The sequence below is a fragment of the Odocoileus virginianus genome, chromosome 19 (genome assembly GCF_023699985.2).
Source record: "Odocoileus virginianus isolate 20LAN1187 ecotype Illinois chromosome 19, Ovbor_1.2, whole genome shotgun sequence".
Lineage (NCBI taxonomy): Eukaryota > Metazoa > Chordata > Mammalia > Artiodactyla > Cervidae > Odocoileus > Odocoileus virginianus.
This window is the reverse complement of record NC_069692.1, coordinates 11,679,195-11,695,318: the sequence shown is the minus strand read 5'-3', so window position 1 is coordinate 11,695,318 and position 16,124 is coordinate 11,679,195. Positions and strand designations below refer to the sequence as shown.

The following is a 16,124-nucleotide window of genomic DNA, read 5'->3' as shown; positions in this document are numbered from 1 at the left end:
AAAACCAAAGCCCAGTTCTGATTTTCACATTTTGTATAGCTTTCCACTTAAATCTCTACGGGTGAAAATCATAAATTAGTTTCTCCATGATAAAGTTCAGTTATGTGTCCGTTTGCCTGTAAGATACTGCCCGAACCTTAAACTGGTTACTGTTTAAGTAATAAGAAATTAAAACACTGGTTTACTAGTCTGGATCACACTGTGGTATTTTTACACTTGATACCATAATGAGAAATTGGGTGAATTGCATTATCTGCCCCCTCAACACTTCACCCCTCCTTTTTTATTACCCCTTCTTCCACCAAAAAGCTTCCAAGGAAACTCCATCTGAGGTATAGCTAAATGCAAAAATGCTTCAATTTAATTGAAATAAAATGAGATGATTAACAATGATTACCCAGTGACCAGAGAAGCTAACTTATAGTGATTTTTTTTAAAACTTGAAAAAATTTAAAGAGTACAAAGTTAACTAACAGATGTAGTCTAACAGATTATTCATCTCCTTTCAGCAGTGTACTCTAAATTGGGTCTTCTCAAAGCTCACTCTAACCAAATGGATAAGGTTCTGTTTAAGGAAGCACAGGAAAGCTTTTCTGTTCCCCTTGACAACTAGTTCTTCTAGGTGAGTATCTGCCTTAATTGGCAGAATTGTAGTAATGCCTCATAATTTGGATGAAGTGATTTTTTTTTTTAATCAGTATTTCAAGTCATTACGTATAGTATCTTTCCTAAATTCTGACTGTTCCATATATAGGCTAAGGATTAGGGGGTCTTACTTTACCTCCTCAAACAAATGCTTCTTGTAGTTCGTATGGGGGAACCTAGGTTTTGATTTCTGCTGTGCTGTTAGTCTTCCATCTCTCTTGCTCACGGCTCCACTAGGAAGTAGTCAGTTATTTTTCATTGAGCAAAGTATTTTTAAGTACATGTTACCAAATTATGTTTTAAATGACTATGGAAGGATCACGATTTATAGATCTATATCTATATAGATACATAGGTCTATATCTATCCATAAATCTTAAAACAAGATTTATAGATCTTGACCTTCTGGAGGCACTACCCATCTTAATTTTAGAGATTGCATTTCAAAAGGATAGAATGGGAAGAGCCCTAGTTATTTCCTCATATCCAAGTTCGTCCATCATCTAAGTATATGTTTCTGTTTATTTCTGATTTCATATTGACTGGCAGATCTTTCTGCAGTAAAGCTATTAGGATTTACCCAACCACTAAGAACATTTTTAGTTCGGGTAATTTAAAAAGTGAAGTTCACTGAAAAGAACAGGTATTAACTTTGTGAATTTTTGTTCTTAAACAATTTAAAAATATTATTACCTTTCATTTTTCATTAAGGGTTTCATTAATTTTTAATTTCTATTAGGATTTTTTTCCGTATAAACTGGTCATACCTACCAAGTTACTTAGTCTTCTTAGATTGGATTAGGCCATTTGTTTTTTCTTTGTTTATAGCACTAGGTAAAAAGATTTGTTGTATTAACTATTTTTATTTATGTCTGATAATAGTTATTCAGAAATTTGTATTTACAGTTTAAAATGAGATAATTCCCTCACTGATTATAGGAGTAACTGTTACTTGTCCTCATATTTTAATTTTTGTAACAGTTAATCTCTTATATATTAATTATGCCCTCTTTAAGTTTTATCTGAAACTCTGACTTCAGTGAGAATTAAGCTCAATTGTCAGAACTTACTTATTGCCAGCTCTTTGTGTAGCAGCCTTATAAGTTTATTTGTAAGAAGGGAGCAAGATGCTTTTATATAGACTTCTCAAAAATAAAAGGAAAATGTCTAAACACCTTATTTTCACCAAAAAAATGAATAATTTCCCCAAAGTAGTGCTGGGAATTTTCAAGTAGTAATGCCAGGACATATATTAATTCCTTGCTTTCTAACCAGGGTGATGAGCACAGGTTAGGAGTTTGTTTTTTCATCCTGAACCAAGGTCATTCCAGGGTACTCTGCCTACAGCTAGTTTGTAAGAATCTGGATCAGATTAAATAGAGGAAGAAATAAGAATCTGGGACTTTCTGGTTAACAAATCACAATTGTGTGATTTTTTTCAGGTGGCCTTCTGATAGCTTCTGCTCATTTTGGTGCATACGTATATGGGACAGATATAGACTACAATACTGTTCATGGCTTGGGTGAGTAGTGGTTCTAGACAGTGTTATAGTCTTTCCTCTATAACAAATGAGCAAATGAGTCTTTGCTCTTGTACCAAATGTGCCTTTAAAATACTTAAATAATTATGTATGGCGTTATACATCTGTTTTTAATGTTAAAATATAGAGTTGCGATATAATTTTATTTTTACAACAGTAAGACATTTCATTGGGTATCTGCTTTTCATGAAGTTATCCAGTGAGCAAAATGACCTCCCAGGGGAACCAAAGATTAATAACAAAAAGTCCTTCTCTCAGAGCTATTTTTGGTCTTAGATTTTTAAAAAGTAGGCAATCAATAAGGTTGTAAAACTTTAGGGCTGGGAAAGAAGTAGGAGAGGGACTAACTAAGCCTTTTGTAATTAGTGTATTCACCTTAGTAAAACATAGTTTCTACTTGAAAATTATCACCGTTCTTTTGTTTAGCAGTCTATTACGTGTATACTTGATTAAGTACTCTAGTCCTTGAGTACCGTATATGTTTTTGATTTCATAATTGACCAAAACATCTTCAAAGCAGTTAAGGTGACGATAACTTTAAAGGTCTGCATTAGACTGAGAGTAACGTGAAATACGCATCGGCTTGCTTTTGAGGCAATTTTGGAAAATATTTTTAAAATCTGGAAGCTACGCTAATGAAGTGTGATTGCATGAAATTGAATCAATCTAAAAATATTTCTTTATACCTGAATAGTGTTAAAAATGTAAAGTTTCTTTGATTTTGAAATTATATTTATGTTATTGTTTCATCGTTGTAGCTAAAATCAGCCTGTAAAACATGCTTTTTATTTTTCTCACCCAGTGTAAATTACTCTGTAGGTGAGAATTTCCTTTTCTTGAAGTAATTTGATATATTGTATTTGATGAACTGCCTTTTTTCCTACCTTGACTGTAAGGAATTTAGTACTATAATGAGAATGAATAACATTTTATAAAGTTCACCTAAATGGACTAACTAGAAAAAGATAGTCTCTGTTTGTAGTATTTTAGCATAGAGTGCCAAGAATTGTTCTGTTTGCTCTTAGTACAAACAGTATGTTTGCTTTAAGAATATTGTCCTCTGTGCTTCATTTTAAATTTTATTTTTATAGCTCTAATGAGTTATATTTAAAAGTTATGTGATAACCTCTCAGTCTGCTTGGGTAGAATTCTGATTGAGGTAGAATTTCCTCAGAGCTTATCCAAGGTGCTGTTAGATTTGCCCTGTTTCCTGTGCTTCTCATCTCTTACTATACTCTCAAAATTTCTTCCAAATTTCTTCTATTTTAAAAATGCAAAACTTTTTCTATCAGCCCTATAGAGGCCCTCCTCCTAGCTACTACTTTGTTTTCCTCTTCTGTTTGCCAAAGTGCTTCTTAAAAAGACTAGTATTTACTTGTTATTTCCTCTTTTTCATCTCCTAACTGTCTTCTGCCTGTTCTTTTCCAGCTTCCGTGCTTACTGAAAACTCAGGCCACAGGTCTACAGTATTTGGCAGTGTTGACCTTCACAATGCCTCCCTTGGTTTCCTAGACAGTGACTTCATTGGGTGGTACTTTGATTTCTTTGTCTGTTTCTTTCTCAGTTTCCTGAAGGCCCTGTGGTTTTCTTCAGTGTCTATTTACATGTTGCTTTTCTCCAGGCATCTTTGTTGGCCCCTTCTATCACATTACATACTGTGCAGAGTCATGCCGTTCATCTTCTTTTAATTTTTAGGTTTTGTTTTTATTGTGAAGTAGATCGTAATACAGAAGAGCTTATAAAAATAGAGAAATTATAGAACAAATATATAACTGCCACTTACATTAATAAAAAATATCATTCATTCTTATACGTTTGGCTTAAGTTTATTTACTGATACCTCCCAGCGTGTATATATATTCTGGCCTCTAGCTCCCTGCTGAATATCTCTTTCTGAATCTTCTATAGTACCTCACGGTATATCGAGATTGATGTATCTCAAATGAATTTCATCTTTTTTCCTAGGCTTGTTTTTCTTCTTGTTTTCTCAGATCTTAATTGATGATGTCATCATCGCCTCTTGTCTCCTAAACTAAAACTTTTGAACTTCCCTTGAGCCCCCACTTTAACCTTTCATATCTCGTGTCTCCCTTTTACTTCCTCTCTCCATGGTCACTGCTACTGCATTTCCGAAGTTAGCTCTCTTCATTTCTGCTCCATTTACCTGGTTCATCAGTATTTCTTCATTGCTAGAGGAAAAGGACCATGTTCTATTCAGCCCTATGTCTGTTTTTTTCATTTATTTATTTTTAATTGAAGGATAGTTGCGTTACAGTATTGTGTTGGTTTCTGCCAAACCAGCCCTGTATCTTTATTAGTGTGCTTTGAATGCATTAATTATTGAGTGAGTGTTTCAAGACCGTTTTACATGAAAGGATAATTAGACAACACTACAATTTACTGTTCAGAATATTTTTTATAATAAGTTAAAATAAAAATAATTGTTCATTTTTATAAATAAAGTTAAAATTTTAAACAAAAGCAGGTTCTGTTTGAGTTAATGTAGGTTTGGATGAGCTAAGCATTGCTTTTAGCTAAGTGACAAGAGTTAAGAATGTTGTTTGTTTGTTCTGTTTTCCTTTTTCTTTCCCTTTAGGAAAGGCAAGTAGGAAAAACCAGAAATGGAGAGGACCGGATGAAAACATTAGGGCAAATCTTCGTCAGTATGGTTTAGAGAAGTATTACCTTGATGTCCTGGTTTCAGATGCATCTAAACCTTCATGGAGGAAGGGCACATATTTTGATGCAATCATCACTGATCGTAAGTATGTTTTTATACCAAAGTAAGAGTAGCATTGCGTTCCTAAGGTCTTTTACATTTAATGTACAAAATGTATAAGTACAACAAAAAAAGAGCCAACTTGTACTAGCATTCCCCCTACTCCTGACTTCTTCACATTGTGAGAAGGAAAAAATGATAAATGTAGGGCAGGACACCAATTTAACTACATGGTTTTGTTTTTCTAAACTATGTATATTAACTTGTCACCCCTTTTTTCTCTTCAACTTATTTTCAAGACATAAATTTGTTTTTATATTTGTTTTATGTTTAACTGTAGTTGGTTGTTACTATACCAACTAGAGCCAAAATATCATTTGCAATTATGGGATCAGATTTTGGAGAAGAAAGTTTCAGGTATCTCAGACTTTCTGTGTCTGACTTTTTGTGTTTGTTGTTGTTGTTATGCCCATTGTAACTGGCATCTTCTTCCTAGAGCTATAAGAAATCTGGAGTTCTGTGAACCACTGGGATTGTGAACCCACTGAGCTGCAGGAGTGTGCACGGGAACTTGTTTTCTCTTGCCTTCTGAGTTGTTGGGCTTTTCAGGCATCCTGTCTAAGAATAGATCTGCCTTTTCTGTAGTCTCTGACTGTAAATCTGTACATAGTGGCAAGCTGTATCTCACCCCTTCCATCTCAGACCTCTTCAGTTCTTTGGTAACTTAGGTGGTTTCAGATCCACCAAAAGGAAAATTATCAAGGCATTACAATGATAGCTCAGTTGGTAAAGAATCCGCTTGCAATGCAGGAGACCCTGGTTTGATTTCTGGGTCGGGAAGATCCACTGGAGAAGGGATAGGCTACCAACTCCAGCATTCTTGGGCTTCCCTTGTGGCTCAGCTGGTAAAGAATCTGCCCACAATGCAGGAGATCTGGGTTTGATCCCTGGATTGGGAAGATCCCCTAGAGAAGGGAAAATCTATCCCCTCTAGTATTCTGGCCTGGAAAATTCTATGGACTACATACAGTCCATGAGTTCTCAAAGAGTTGGGCACGTTGTAAAGTCACTATGAATATACTTAGGGAAATTGGGTGGCTTTTTTTTTTTTTTTTTGGCTATGCAGGTCTTAGTTGTGGGAACTCTTAGTTGTAGCATATGGGATCTAGTTCCCTGACCGGGGATTGAACCCGGGCCCCCCACACTGGGAGTGCAGAGTCTTAGCCACTAGACCACCAGGGAAGTCCCGGAAATTGGGTGGCTTTTTATTTATAACCTACGGTATTACTTGCTGTCACTCTACATGTATTTATAAAAATATGTAGTTTTGTTCCTGATCAGTTGAGAGTAAGTTGTGTCCATCCTGGCCCTTTACCTTCCTACACTCCAGTGTGTATTTCCTAAGAATAGGGGTAGGCTCTCAGATAGCCAGAGAGCATGCATGCTCAGTCCTGTCCAACTCTTTGCAATCCCATGGACTGCAGCCCGCCATACTTCTCTGTCCACGGGATTATCCTAGTGAGAATAACTGGCGCAGGTCACCATTTCCTCCTCTAGGGGACCTTCTCAACCCACAGATCGAACCTGTGTTCCTGCATTGGCAGGCGGATTCTACCACTGAGCCTGGAAAGCCCTAGATAGCTAGAGTACAGTTATCAATTCCAGTGAGTCAGTGCAGTGCTTTAACCTGTAGTTTCTCATCCAGTTTTGTCAGTTGACCCAGTAATACTCCTTTATAGCGTGTTTTTCCCTGAAGTACAGCATCCACTCTAATATCAGGCATTGCTTTTAGTAGTCATATCTTTAAGGCCTCCTTTAATTTGTAGCATTTCCACAGCCTTCCTCTGTCTTTCATGACGTTGACATTTTGAAGAACACAGTCACCTGCCTGCCTGCCCTCCCAGTGTCAGCGAGAGCGTCCCTCTCATTTGCGTTCTCCGCTGGAATGTTGCACAGGTGCTGTGTTCTTCCTGGATGTCACGTCTGGAGGCACGTGGTGTCCACCTGCTTGGCAGTGGTGATGGGGTGACTTTTGACTGTCCGTGTTTCTTGCACTTTCTCTCTAGCTCCATATGGTATTAGAGAATCTACAAGAAGAACAGGTTCCCAGAAGGAAATACCAAAGGGAATAGAAAAATGGTAAGTGAATATTAAATATGATATATTACCACCTTGGGAAGAAGCATATTGCTTCTTTTCAATTAACTGAGTTTAATAGTGTTAGTTTTTCACTGGTTTTTAAGTTTTTCACTGATTCTGAAATTTTGTTTTGTCTAGTCCAGAAAGCCATGTTCCTGTTTCCTTGAATTATCATCTGAGTGATATGTTTTTTGACCTGTTAAACTTCTCAGCAGAGACCCTCGTATTAGGTGGAAGACTGGTCTATTGGTTACCAGTATACACACCAGAGTATGTAATAATAATAATTTTACTTTTAATTTCATTTTTATTATGGTGTTTGTGTATATAACATGCTTTTTTTCCCTGTCTCTAATCATATTCAGAGTGAATATCTTTGTGTTTAATGTGTACAATAGTCTTTATTTAACAACACGTTGTATAAAACAGGCCCCTTCCTCTTATTGATTGAATTGCTTTGAACTTTTTATTTTACATCAGGGGTTGGCAAATTATAGCCTGTGAGCGTGATATGATCTTTAGCCTGTTTTTGTAAGGCAGTTGAGTTAAGACTGGTTTTTACCTTTTTCAAGGGCTGTTAAAGGGGAAAAAGGCAATGAAAAAGAATATGTGTAAGAAGCACACGTGGTCTATAAGGCTAAAATATTTACTGTCTGACCTACTGTAAGTGCAAAAGTTTGCCCTTGTTGTTTATCACTCTTAGTTCAGGGTCTATGTGTCAGCTGTTCATTAGCTCTTTTGCCAGGCCACAAACCTGGGTAATTTTTAACAACTTAGCTGAGTAATTAATCTATTTACTGCCTGTTAGCTTTAATATATGTTGGCTCTTGTGATCATCTTAAAAAACTAAGACCAAAATAAGAGCTTTGCATATATTTAAAGCCCTGATTATGTTCAACATTAGTGGTTTGGGTTTTATTATTCAGTAATTATTAATTTCAAACAGAGTTATGTACACCAACAATGAAAGACAAGATGTGTTGAACAAAATAGAATCTTTAGAGTTGAAAAGCAGTATCAAGCTCAAGATTTGGCTATTCAATCTGCTATAGAAACCCTTTCTTAAAAATTATTTTAATGTCTATATTTCCTATATATAATTATTCAAAGAGCATTTTAGAACAGTTTTATCTTGTTTGTGTTTTTGTAATGGTGGATGGTCTTTCAGCAGTTGGAAGCTATGCTTTTTTGTTTTTTTATAATTGTCACATTGGGAGCTACATGCGCTAACTTTAGTCTTGTATTTTGTTTATTGGCTAATAAGACTGTGCACATTTATATCTGAACCCCTTAACACTGGGCTTATGTTCTGTTAAGAAATTAATCGTTTCTTAATTTTAGAAATGTGAGAAGTTAATTCTAAGGAGTGAAATGACTTGTCTAAAGTTAAAAGCTGACTAGTTCATTGGTTTCATTATTCCTTGTGCTGTGTTCACTTAATTCAACATCCTGCCAAGATCTCGGGTACCTGAGATCTTGGTATGTGAAATGATAGATGAGGTTTTATTAATATTTTCAGAAAAGAGCATGTTTGCTTATTTCTATGCAAAAGTGGTTTCTGCCTTCAGTTCAGTTCAGTCACTCAGTCGTGTCCAACTCTGTGCCACCCCATGAATCACAGCATGCCAGGTCTCCCTGTCTATCACCAACTCCTGGAGTTTACTCAAACTCATGTCCATTGAGTCGGTGATGCCGTCCAGCCATCTCATCCTCTGTCGTCCCCTTCTCCTCCTGCCCCCAATCCCTCCCAGCATCAGGGTCTTCTGCCTTAGACAAGCTAAATTCCAGCAGCAAGCTTCCTTGTCTTTTTGTTTTAATTCAAGTTTCAGGACTGAATTTTTTAATAATTTATTTTGAAATAAACTTAAAATTTATAGAAAAGTTTCAAATACAGCACAAAAAGCTCTAATTCCTCCCCTCATCTACATTTTCCAACTGTTCACATAACCTCCTCTACCCTTGTTTTCTCACATGTTACATTAATGCCCATTGTCATTAATCTTTTTTGGAACTGTTTGAGAAGTTGCAGATATGATTTCCCATCACCCCTACGTATTTCATTGCATTTCTCAGTAGCAAGAGCATTCTTGTGAAATCACCATCAAGCCCCAAAGTCTGGAAACAGCATTGATAGTGCTTCTGTCCCATCTTGGACCCCTTCAGATTTTACTGATTATAGTCTCTCCAGGAAAATGTACTGCATTGATCCATCATGTCATTCTCCTCCAGTCTGGAATACTTTCTCAGTCTTTTCCTTATCTTTTGTGTCCTTAAGAGTTGTACAGTACATGGCTTATTTTTTGAAGGTTGACCTTTAACCAGGTCCATCCGATGTTCCTTCCGTGACCAGACTCTGGTAATGCTCTTGGGAGGAATACCACAAAAATGATAACCGTGTTCTTAGTGCATTGCATTATGGGTCACACAGAGGCAGCCCCTCCTGGAGATCTTAATTATCTGGTCATGTTGTTCCATCAAGTGGAGAAACTTAATCATTTCTGATAAAGAAATATCAGAACTCTGATAAAGAAAGTGATTTACCATTTTCTTTTCAACTAGTATGTTCCAGGGGATGGTAACCCAGGATACACCAATATCTTGTTTTATTGTTGACAAGCACCATAATGATGGGTTTGCTATTCCATCATTCCTTCTGCATTTGTAAGTTGGCATTCTATAAGGATTAATTTCCCCTTCCTTCCCATTAATTTGTTGATTTATATTGGTATGGAGTCAGAGATTCCAGTATTATTCATTGGGTTATAATTTAATTCTATCATGATTTTGTTACTCAAATCGTCCTAGATTTGAAACTATGGGAGTCCCTTTGAGGTGGCTGCTCTGTCCTTTTGAAATATCCTCATTAGTTTTCGTGTTTCTTATTTTCTGGCATTTTTTGACTTTCCACTGTTTTGTAGTTTATTATTTAATTATAATTGAAATTAAGTATGGTTATGAGTATGTTTTATAATTCTTTTTATGTTGTTATGAAAAGTCAAATTGGAGGCACTTAAAACTATTTTACTATTTCTGAAGATCTTAAAAAATGGCTAGGGTATTTCTTCAGGGACTTCTCTTTTAATAGTTTTTGACAAGGGGAAATTTCCAAGTTCATATCACCAAAGGGATTTTTTAGAAGTAAAAAGGAGGCAGGTTTTTATCACTTCTTTTTTTTTTTAAGCTTTAGATGTTTTTTCAAAGGGCAAATTTCATCCAGGCTAGGAGACAAATAGGAAGACTTCTGTGGCATTTACTTCCCTGACTGACTTGTCTGAGAGAGTTATTTCCAGATCTTCCAATGTTCGTTACTAGACTTCCATTGTGCCTTCTCCTCCTCCTTCCACTGTGTCTTAACCTGAAGTGATCTTATTAATGAACTTAATTTGTCATGAGTTTATATTAGTGAATGAACTGTTTTCACCTTTGCAGCAAACATAACCCAAAATCTTTACTGTTTCTGTTAGATGAACTTAAAACTAAAGTCATCTGCGAAAGTTTGAAATATTATTCTTGCTTTTGAGTTAAACAATGTAGAATTAGTTTGGTTATGTTTTTTATTAGACTGGGAATAAAGAATTCATTTTAAAACTGTGCCTTGGCACAGCTTAATTGGAAAACTTTTATATTTTTGGTATAGTGCTGTTGGCTTTTAGTCCTACTGTTGAATTCATTTACTCAACCAAATCCTGTTAATATGATTGAAGTTTAAAAATAAGAATTGCACATTATAATCAAGTTAAGGTATTATTCATTAAACCCAGAACACTTTTATGTTTTTTAAACCTGGGACATTTTGAAAGTTGTAAGGCATAATAAAAACATCACAGCTTAGTTATTTGTGAAGAATTATCAAAACTGATGATTGAAAAAGGATTTTTTCACTGTTTGACAATTTAAATTGTGGTGAAGAAACTGCTGCTCAACAAATTCTGCTTCGTCCAGACCAGATTCTTCCTGCTCTAGTATATTGGATTTGGGGCCTGCATCAAGACACTCTGTACTCTTTATATCCTTTCACCTTTTTTATTTTGTCCCTTTTGCTTGATATACTCTTTCTTCTTTCCTCAGCTGTAAAATTCTGGTAATCTTTTAAGACCAGGCTTAATTGTTATGACCTCTGACACTTTCCCAACGCTTCCCAGCAGAATACATCAGTCTAGCATCTGTGTTCTTCTAGTAGTTTACTCCTATTACTCATAGAAACTTATCATATAAAGTTACTGTTGACTCTTGGTATTTGTGAGTTTATTCACAATTTCAACTGTTTACAAATGACCCTGAAGATCTGTGTAACATTCATTTGGTCAGGGCATACATTCAACTTGTGTGTTTGATGTTATAGAAGTTGCTCACCTGTTGAGTGACTGTAGCTTCTTGTCCAGGTTCCACATAACTGTATGAAATGATTAGGAACTGTGTTTCTTTGTGAAAGATGTCCTTTCATAGAAATCCAACTGCTAAGCTTGTGATAAAAATGATGACAAAGTGAAGAAGTCTGATAAAGGACTCCAGAGTAGGATTTGGGGGCAAATTTTAATTATGATAGAAATGAATTTTGTGGTGGCTCAGAGCAGTGAACAGACATATTTTTCATTTTTCATCTGGGAAACAGAAAAAAATGATTCTTTAAGTTGTTTTCAGTAAGTGCTCCAATCACAAAATCTGTGTCTCAAATGGGAAGTGCAACTCTAATGACATTTGGAAATAGTCTGAGGCGTGAAGATTCACAGGAAGATAAATGACTGTCAGAACTGATTGATGGAGAAAAGCTGTGTATAAATATAGGGTTTTTTTTTTCTTTTTTAAAAAAAGTTGATATTTAATTTGTATCCATGAAAATCACAATTTTATTTTATTTTTAAATAAGGTTGAATTTGTTATAATATTGTTCTTCATATTTTGGTTTTTTTGGCCACGAGGCATGTGGAATCATAGCTCCCCCAACCAGGGATCGAACCCACACCCCTAACATTGGGAAGCAAAGTCTTAACTATTGGACTGCCTTGTCAGCCCAGAAAAATCACAGGTTTTAAGTGTGGAACCCCACAGTTTTTAGCATAGCCACAAGGTTATTTAACCATAGCTGCTATCTAATGCCACAATGTTTTTATCATCCCCTAAAGAAACTCCATTCACACAAACAGTCTCTCCTGCTGATTTCCTTTCCAACCATTTATCTGTCTCTGTGGATTTACCTATTCTAGCTGACTATTAACTATGTGGATTTTTAAATAGTTGCTTATATCATAGGGGGATAGTAGTAAAAACAGAATTAAGATAAGTTACCATTCCATCATCATAATCTGGGCATAGTACAGATTTATAGCTCCTACTTAACAGATTGCAAACAATCCATTGGTATGAAGTATATTAATAAATATATAGTAGATGATTTTAAATGCTGTTTTTAAACTTTTTTAGTACATTTTGGAAGTACGTGATTAAATTTATTGGCTCATTCAAGACTAGTAAGTTAAAAACAAGTTTGTTAATGATAATGATAACCTAAATGATGTCCTTTCCTGCTCAAACTCAAAGATCAAGTAAAAAAGTAATCTAGAATATGTAAATATGTTTTTCTGCTGTTAAGCCAAATGCCAGTCACTTAGTTTTACCAGTTTAATATTCAGTTCAGTTCAGTTCAGTCGCTCAGTCATGTCTGACTCTTTGCGACCCCATGAATCACAGCACTCCAGGCCTCCCTGTCCATCACCAACTCCCGGAGTTTACTCAAACTCATGTCCATTGAGTTGGTGATGCCATCCAGGCATCTCATCTTCTGTCACCCCCTTCTCCACCTGCCCCCAATCCCTCCCAGCATATTTTATTCATGTCATAAATGTGTGGGTTTTGTCCTTTGATTTATAGATTTATCTTGGGTTTTATAATTATACAGATTATATAAGCATGAGGAATTTATATTTGTATACATTTAAATAGCATTTTAACAATAATACCTTGTCACTTTGCCAGAAAATAAGATTCTTTCCTTTAAAAAGGGTGCATTACTAAATTTGACAGTTCCAGACATCTAGAAGCCCTGCTGCTTGCAAGCCTAAGATCAGAACTATATTTTCTTTCTGTTATCATTATTTTAGTCTGTCAACTATGATATAGAATGTATTCTTTCATATCATAAATGCCTTGTATGAAGTCTCCAAATTTGACTCAGCTGATGTTATAAGAGCACATTTCTGATTGTGTAGTTAGCATTAGAGGATTGTGGGGTGAGATGAAATCCAAAATGGTCATTACTTGTTGGAAAGCCCTGGGGAAGGAGGCAGAGAATGACTTCAAGAGAATTCTTTCCACTGATAATGAAGTGAGGTGCATTATGAATGTCGTTTGGTAAGTGGGTGGTGAAGGTTCTGAGCAAGTGGTCAAGGTGGTGAGGGAGAGCTTGTTGAAGGTCACGGGGACCTATACAAATCAGTTAGAGGGGTGGGGGAGACAGTCTTTAAGGGATCAGAGGGGGATAAAGGGGATCAAAGCTTTAAAATTTCCCATATAAGAAATGTTTGCAGAAACTGTGTATCTAGAAAGGTATGAAGATTTAAAAAGAAAACAAAAACTGGCAATCCCGGTGTTCTTAAAGGTGCGCATACCTAGGGAGCCCTCTTTCCTACTGTTCTTCTGAATTCTGCTCCATAACTATTCCCCCCACATTTGTTACCTGCTGCTTCTACCTAGATTGATGCCAAAAGCCTGTTCGACGTCAGGTTGTGAACTCCTGCAGCCGGACTGCTGTGCTTTTTGGTGTCCTCTTCACTCACCAAGTACAGTACATGTGCGGCACGGCAGCGGGGACCACCGCTCTTCATCGTGACGGGTTCTATTTTGTGGCAGAGGATTGATGTCCTCTGTCGTGTTCTGGCGGTAGTTTGTCTCAATTATCTTTACATAAAAAAGTTATTAGAGGTCTCAAGATGTCATTAAAATTTTGCATGGACATTTCATTTTAAAGGGGAAAACATATGGTGTAGTGGACTTTATATTTGGGGAATTTATAAAAATCCCTAGCTGAATCAGTCTGTCAGGAATGTCAGAGAGTTGTTGTGTACTGTATTTGTGTTCTTGCAGGATCCTTTAGGGTCGAATTGTCATCTTGTATTTTTGTGGTTTAAATGCTTGGCATTCTTCAATAAAATCGTATCGGTATTCTCATATTATACAGGTAAAAAATTAAACTGCTGCTTTTTAAAAATGCAGATGGTTTATGGATTATGTGGACAGTTAGCATATGTGAAATGAAATGGTGCAGCCTGTAGGGGGAGGCGGTCCCATTCCACACTGGATCAACCCCCTTGATGGCCTTGTGCGGGATACACCTGTGAGGCTTTGTAACTGCCAGCTCTTCTCTCTGCAGATACACTGAGGAGATGGTACCCTGGCACCCCTGCTTGAGGCTCATCAGCAACTGTGAGCAGAAGCTTTCCAGTCACACATCAAGGCGCTTGATAACAATGGAAAAGGTGAAGGAGTTTGAGGTGAATTATCCAAGTTTTTTTTTGTTTTTTTTTTCAGATAAATTCCAGAAGAATTAGACATAGATTTTTCTAATTTCCTCTAATGAAGTTTGGTTAATGTTAGTCCTAGGTTTTTTTAAGTTTTTAATGAATTCAGAAGGAGGCAAAAGTTGAACAGGTTTGTGGCATTTGGTGGGGTAGGAATAGAACATAGAAACTGAAGAATACAAAGAATGGTTGACCTTTATTTTTTGGGCTGTGTTTGTTATCCTTGGGCTTACTTAGTTATAGAACAGAGCACTGTTAATTAAACAACCAAGGTGTAATTAGCAATGTACTAGTTACCCTTTTTCTTCAAAAGCAGAACCTGCTTGACTGCAGACTTTACTGAAGAGAAAATGTCACTTTATATAAAGGAGAAGGACCCATCTGTTAGGGTCCAACATGTGTTACCCCTCTTTCGTGCTTTCTCTCCCACACACAATTCATTTCAGGTTGAAAAGAAAGAACAAAACGTGTTATTTCATACCAAGATCAGAATTGATATGAATAATGCCTCCTCATGGAGTTTAATTAAATCTGCAGAATTCATCTTGGTCTGTACAGATCTTGATTAACAACCAAAGCACTTCCATATTCACTTGGGTAAGCCCCATGAGTGCTTTGAATCTGGAGGGCAAGCAGAGAAGAATAGAGTGTTACTGCCTGAGGATTTTGTCTTACTCGTCCTTAACTCTGCATTTCATTCTTTTCATGTGCTTCACAGCTTATGGATTCTTTCACAGTAAAAAAGACTAATATTTGTACAGTGCCTTTTGCATATGTTATTCTACATAGTTCTTGTTTTTTTTCCTTTTAATTTCTTTTTCCTATCTGTCGCTAATACAGGCCCTTGTTAGCATATACCTGGTTTATGCTGATAAGCTCCTAAATTAACCTCTCCTCCTACTTTTCATACCTCTAGTTCTTATATGTTAAATGTCCGTGCGTGCTAAGACTCTTCAGTTGTGTCCGACTCTGCGACCCCATGGACTGTGGCCTGCCAGGCCTCTTCTGTCCATGGGATTCTCCAGGCAAGAATACTGGAGTGGGTTGCCATGCCCTCCTCCAGGGGAGTCTTCCCAACCTAGGTATTGAACCTGCGTCTCTTAAATCTCCTGCATTGATAGGCAGCTTCTTTACCACCAGTGCCACCTGTGAAGCCCTATATGTTAAATAAATCTTCCTAATACACTGCGTTGGTTAGGTCAATTCTTTATGCAAGAATTTTAGTGACTCATTTTTATTACAGAGTAAGGTTCAGAATCTTCAGTATGACATGTTTCTCAATAATTGGGCTTTAGTAGCAGGGCATTTCTGAAAGCTAAGATGTGTGTATATACACACATATATATATGTGTATCAGTTCAGTTCAGTTCACTTGCTCAATCGTGTCCAACTCCTTGTGACCCCATGGACTGCAGCATGCCAGGCCTCCCTGTCCATCACCAGCTCCTGGAGTTTGCTCAAACTCATGTCCATTGAGTCAGTGATGCTATCTAACCATCTCATCCTCTGTCATCCCCTTCTCTTCCCGCCTTCAATCTTTTCCAGCATGAGAGTCTTTTCAAATGA

The 16,124-nt window shown here is 36.6% G+C and overlaps 1 protein-coding gene across 9 annotated transcripts in view; it reads left to right on the top strand.

Annotated features, from left to right (window-relative positions):
* The window catches only part of TRMT11 (tRNA methyltransferase 11 homolog), an 81,373-nt gene that overhangs the window by 45,945 nt on the left and 19,304 nt on the right, over positions 1 to 16,124 (top strand). For 7 of the 9 annotated variants that reach the window (XM_020878862.2, XM_020878865.2, XM_020878864.2 and 4 more), the window contains 5 exons: positions 2,088 to 2,168; positions 4,783 to 4,947; positions 6,972 to 7,044; positions 7,183 to 7,314; positions 14,411 to 14,531. In XM_020878862.2, the coding sequence (XP_020734521.1) occupies positions 2,088 to 2,168; positions 4,783 to 4,947; positions 6,972 to 7,044; positions 7,183 to 7,314; positions 14,411 to 14,531 (572 nt within the window). The remainder of the gene's footprint in view (positions 1 to 2,087; positions 2,169 to 4,782; positions 4,948 to 6,971; positions 7,045 to 7,182; positions 7,315 to 14,410; positions 14,532 to 16,124) is intronic. The other 2 variants (XM_020878863.2, XM_070449850.1) reach the window with 2 other exon arrangements.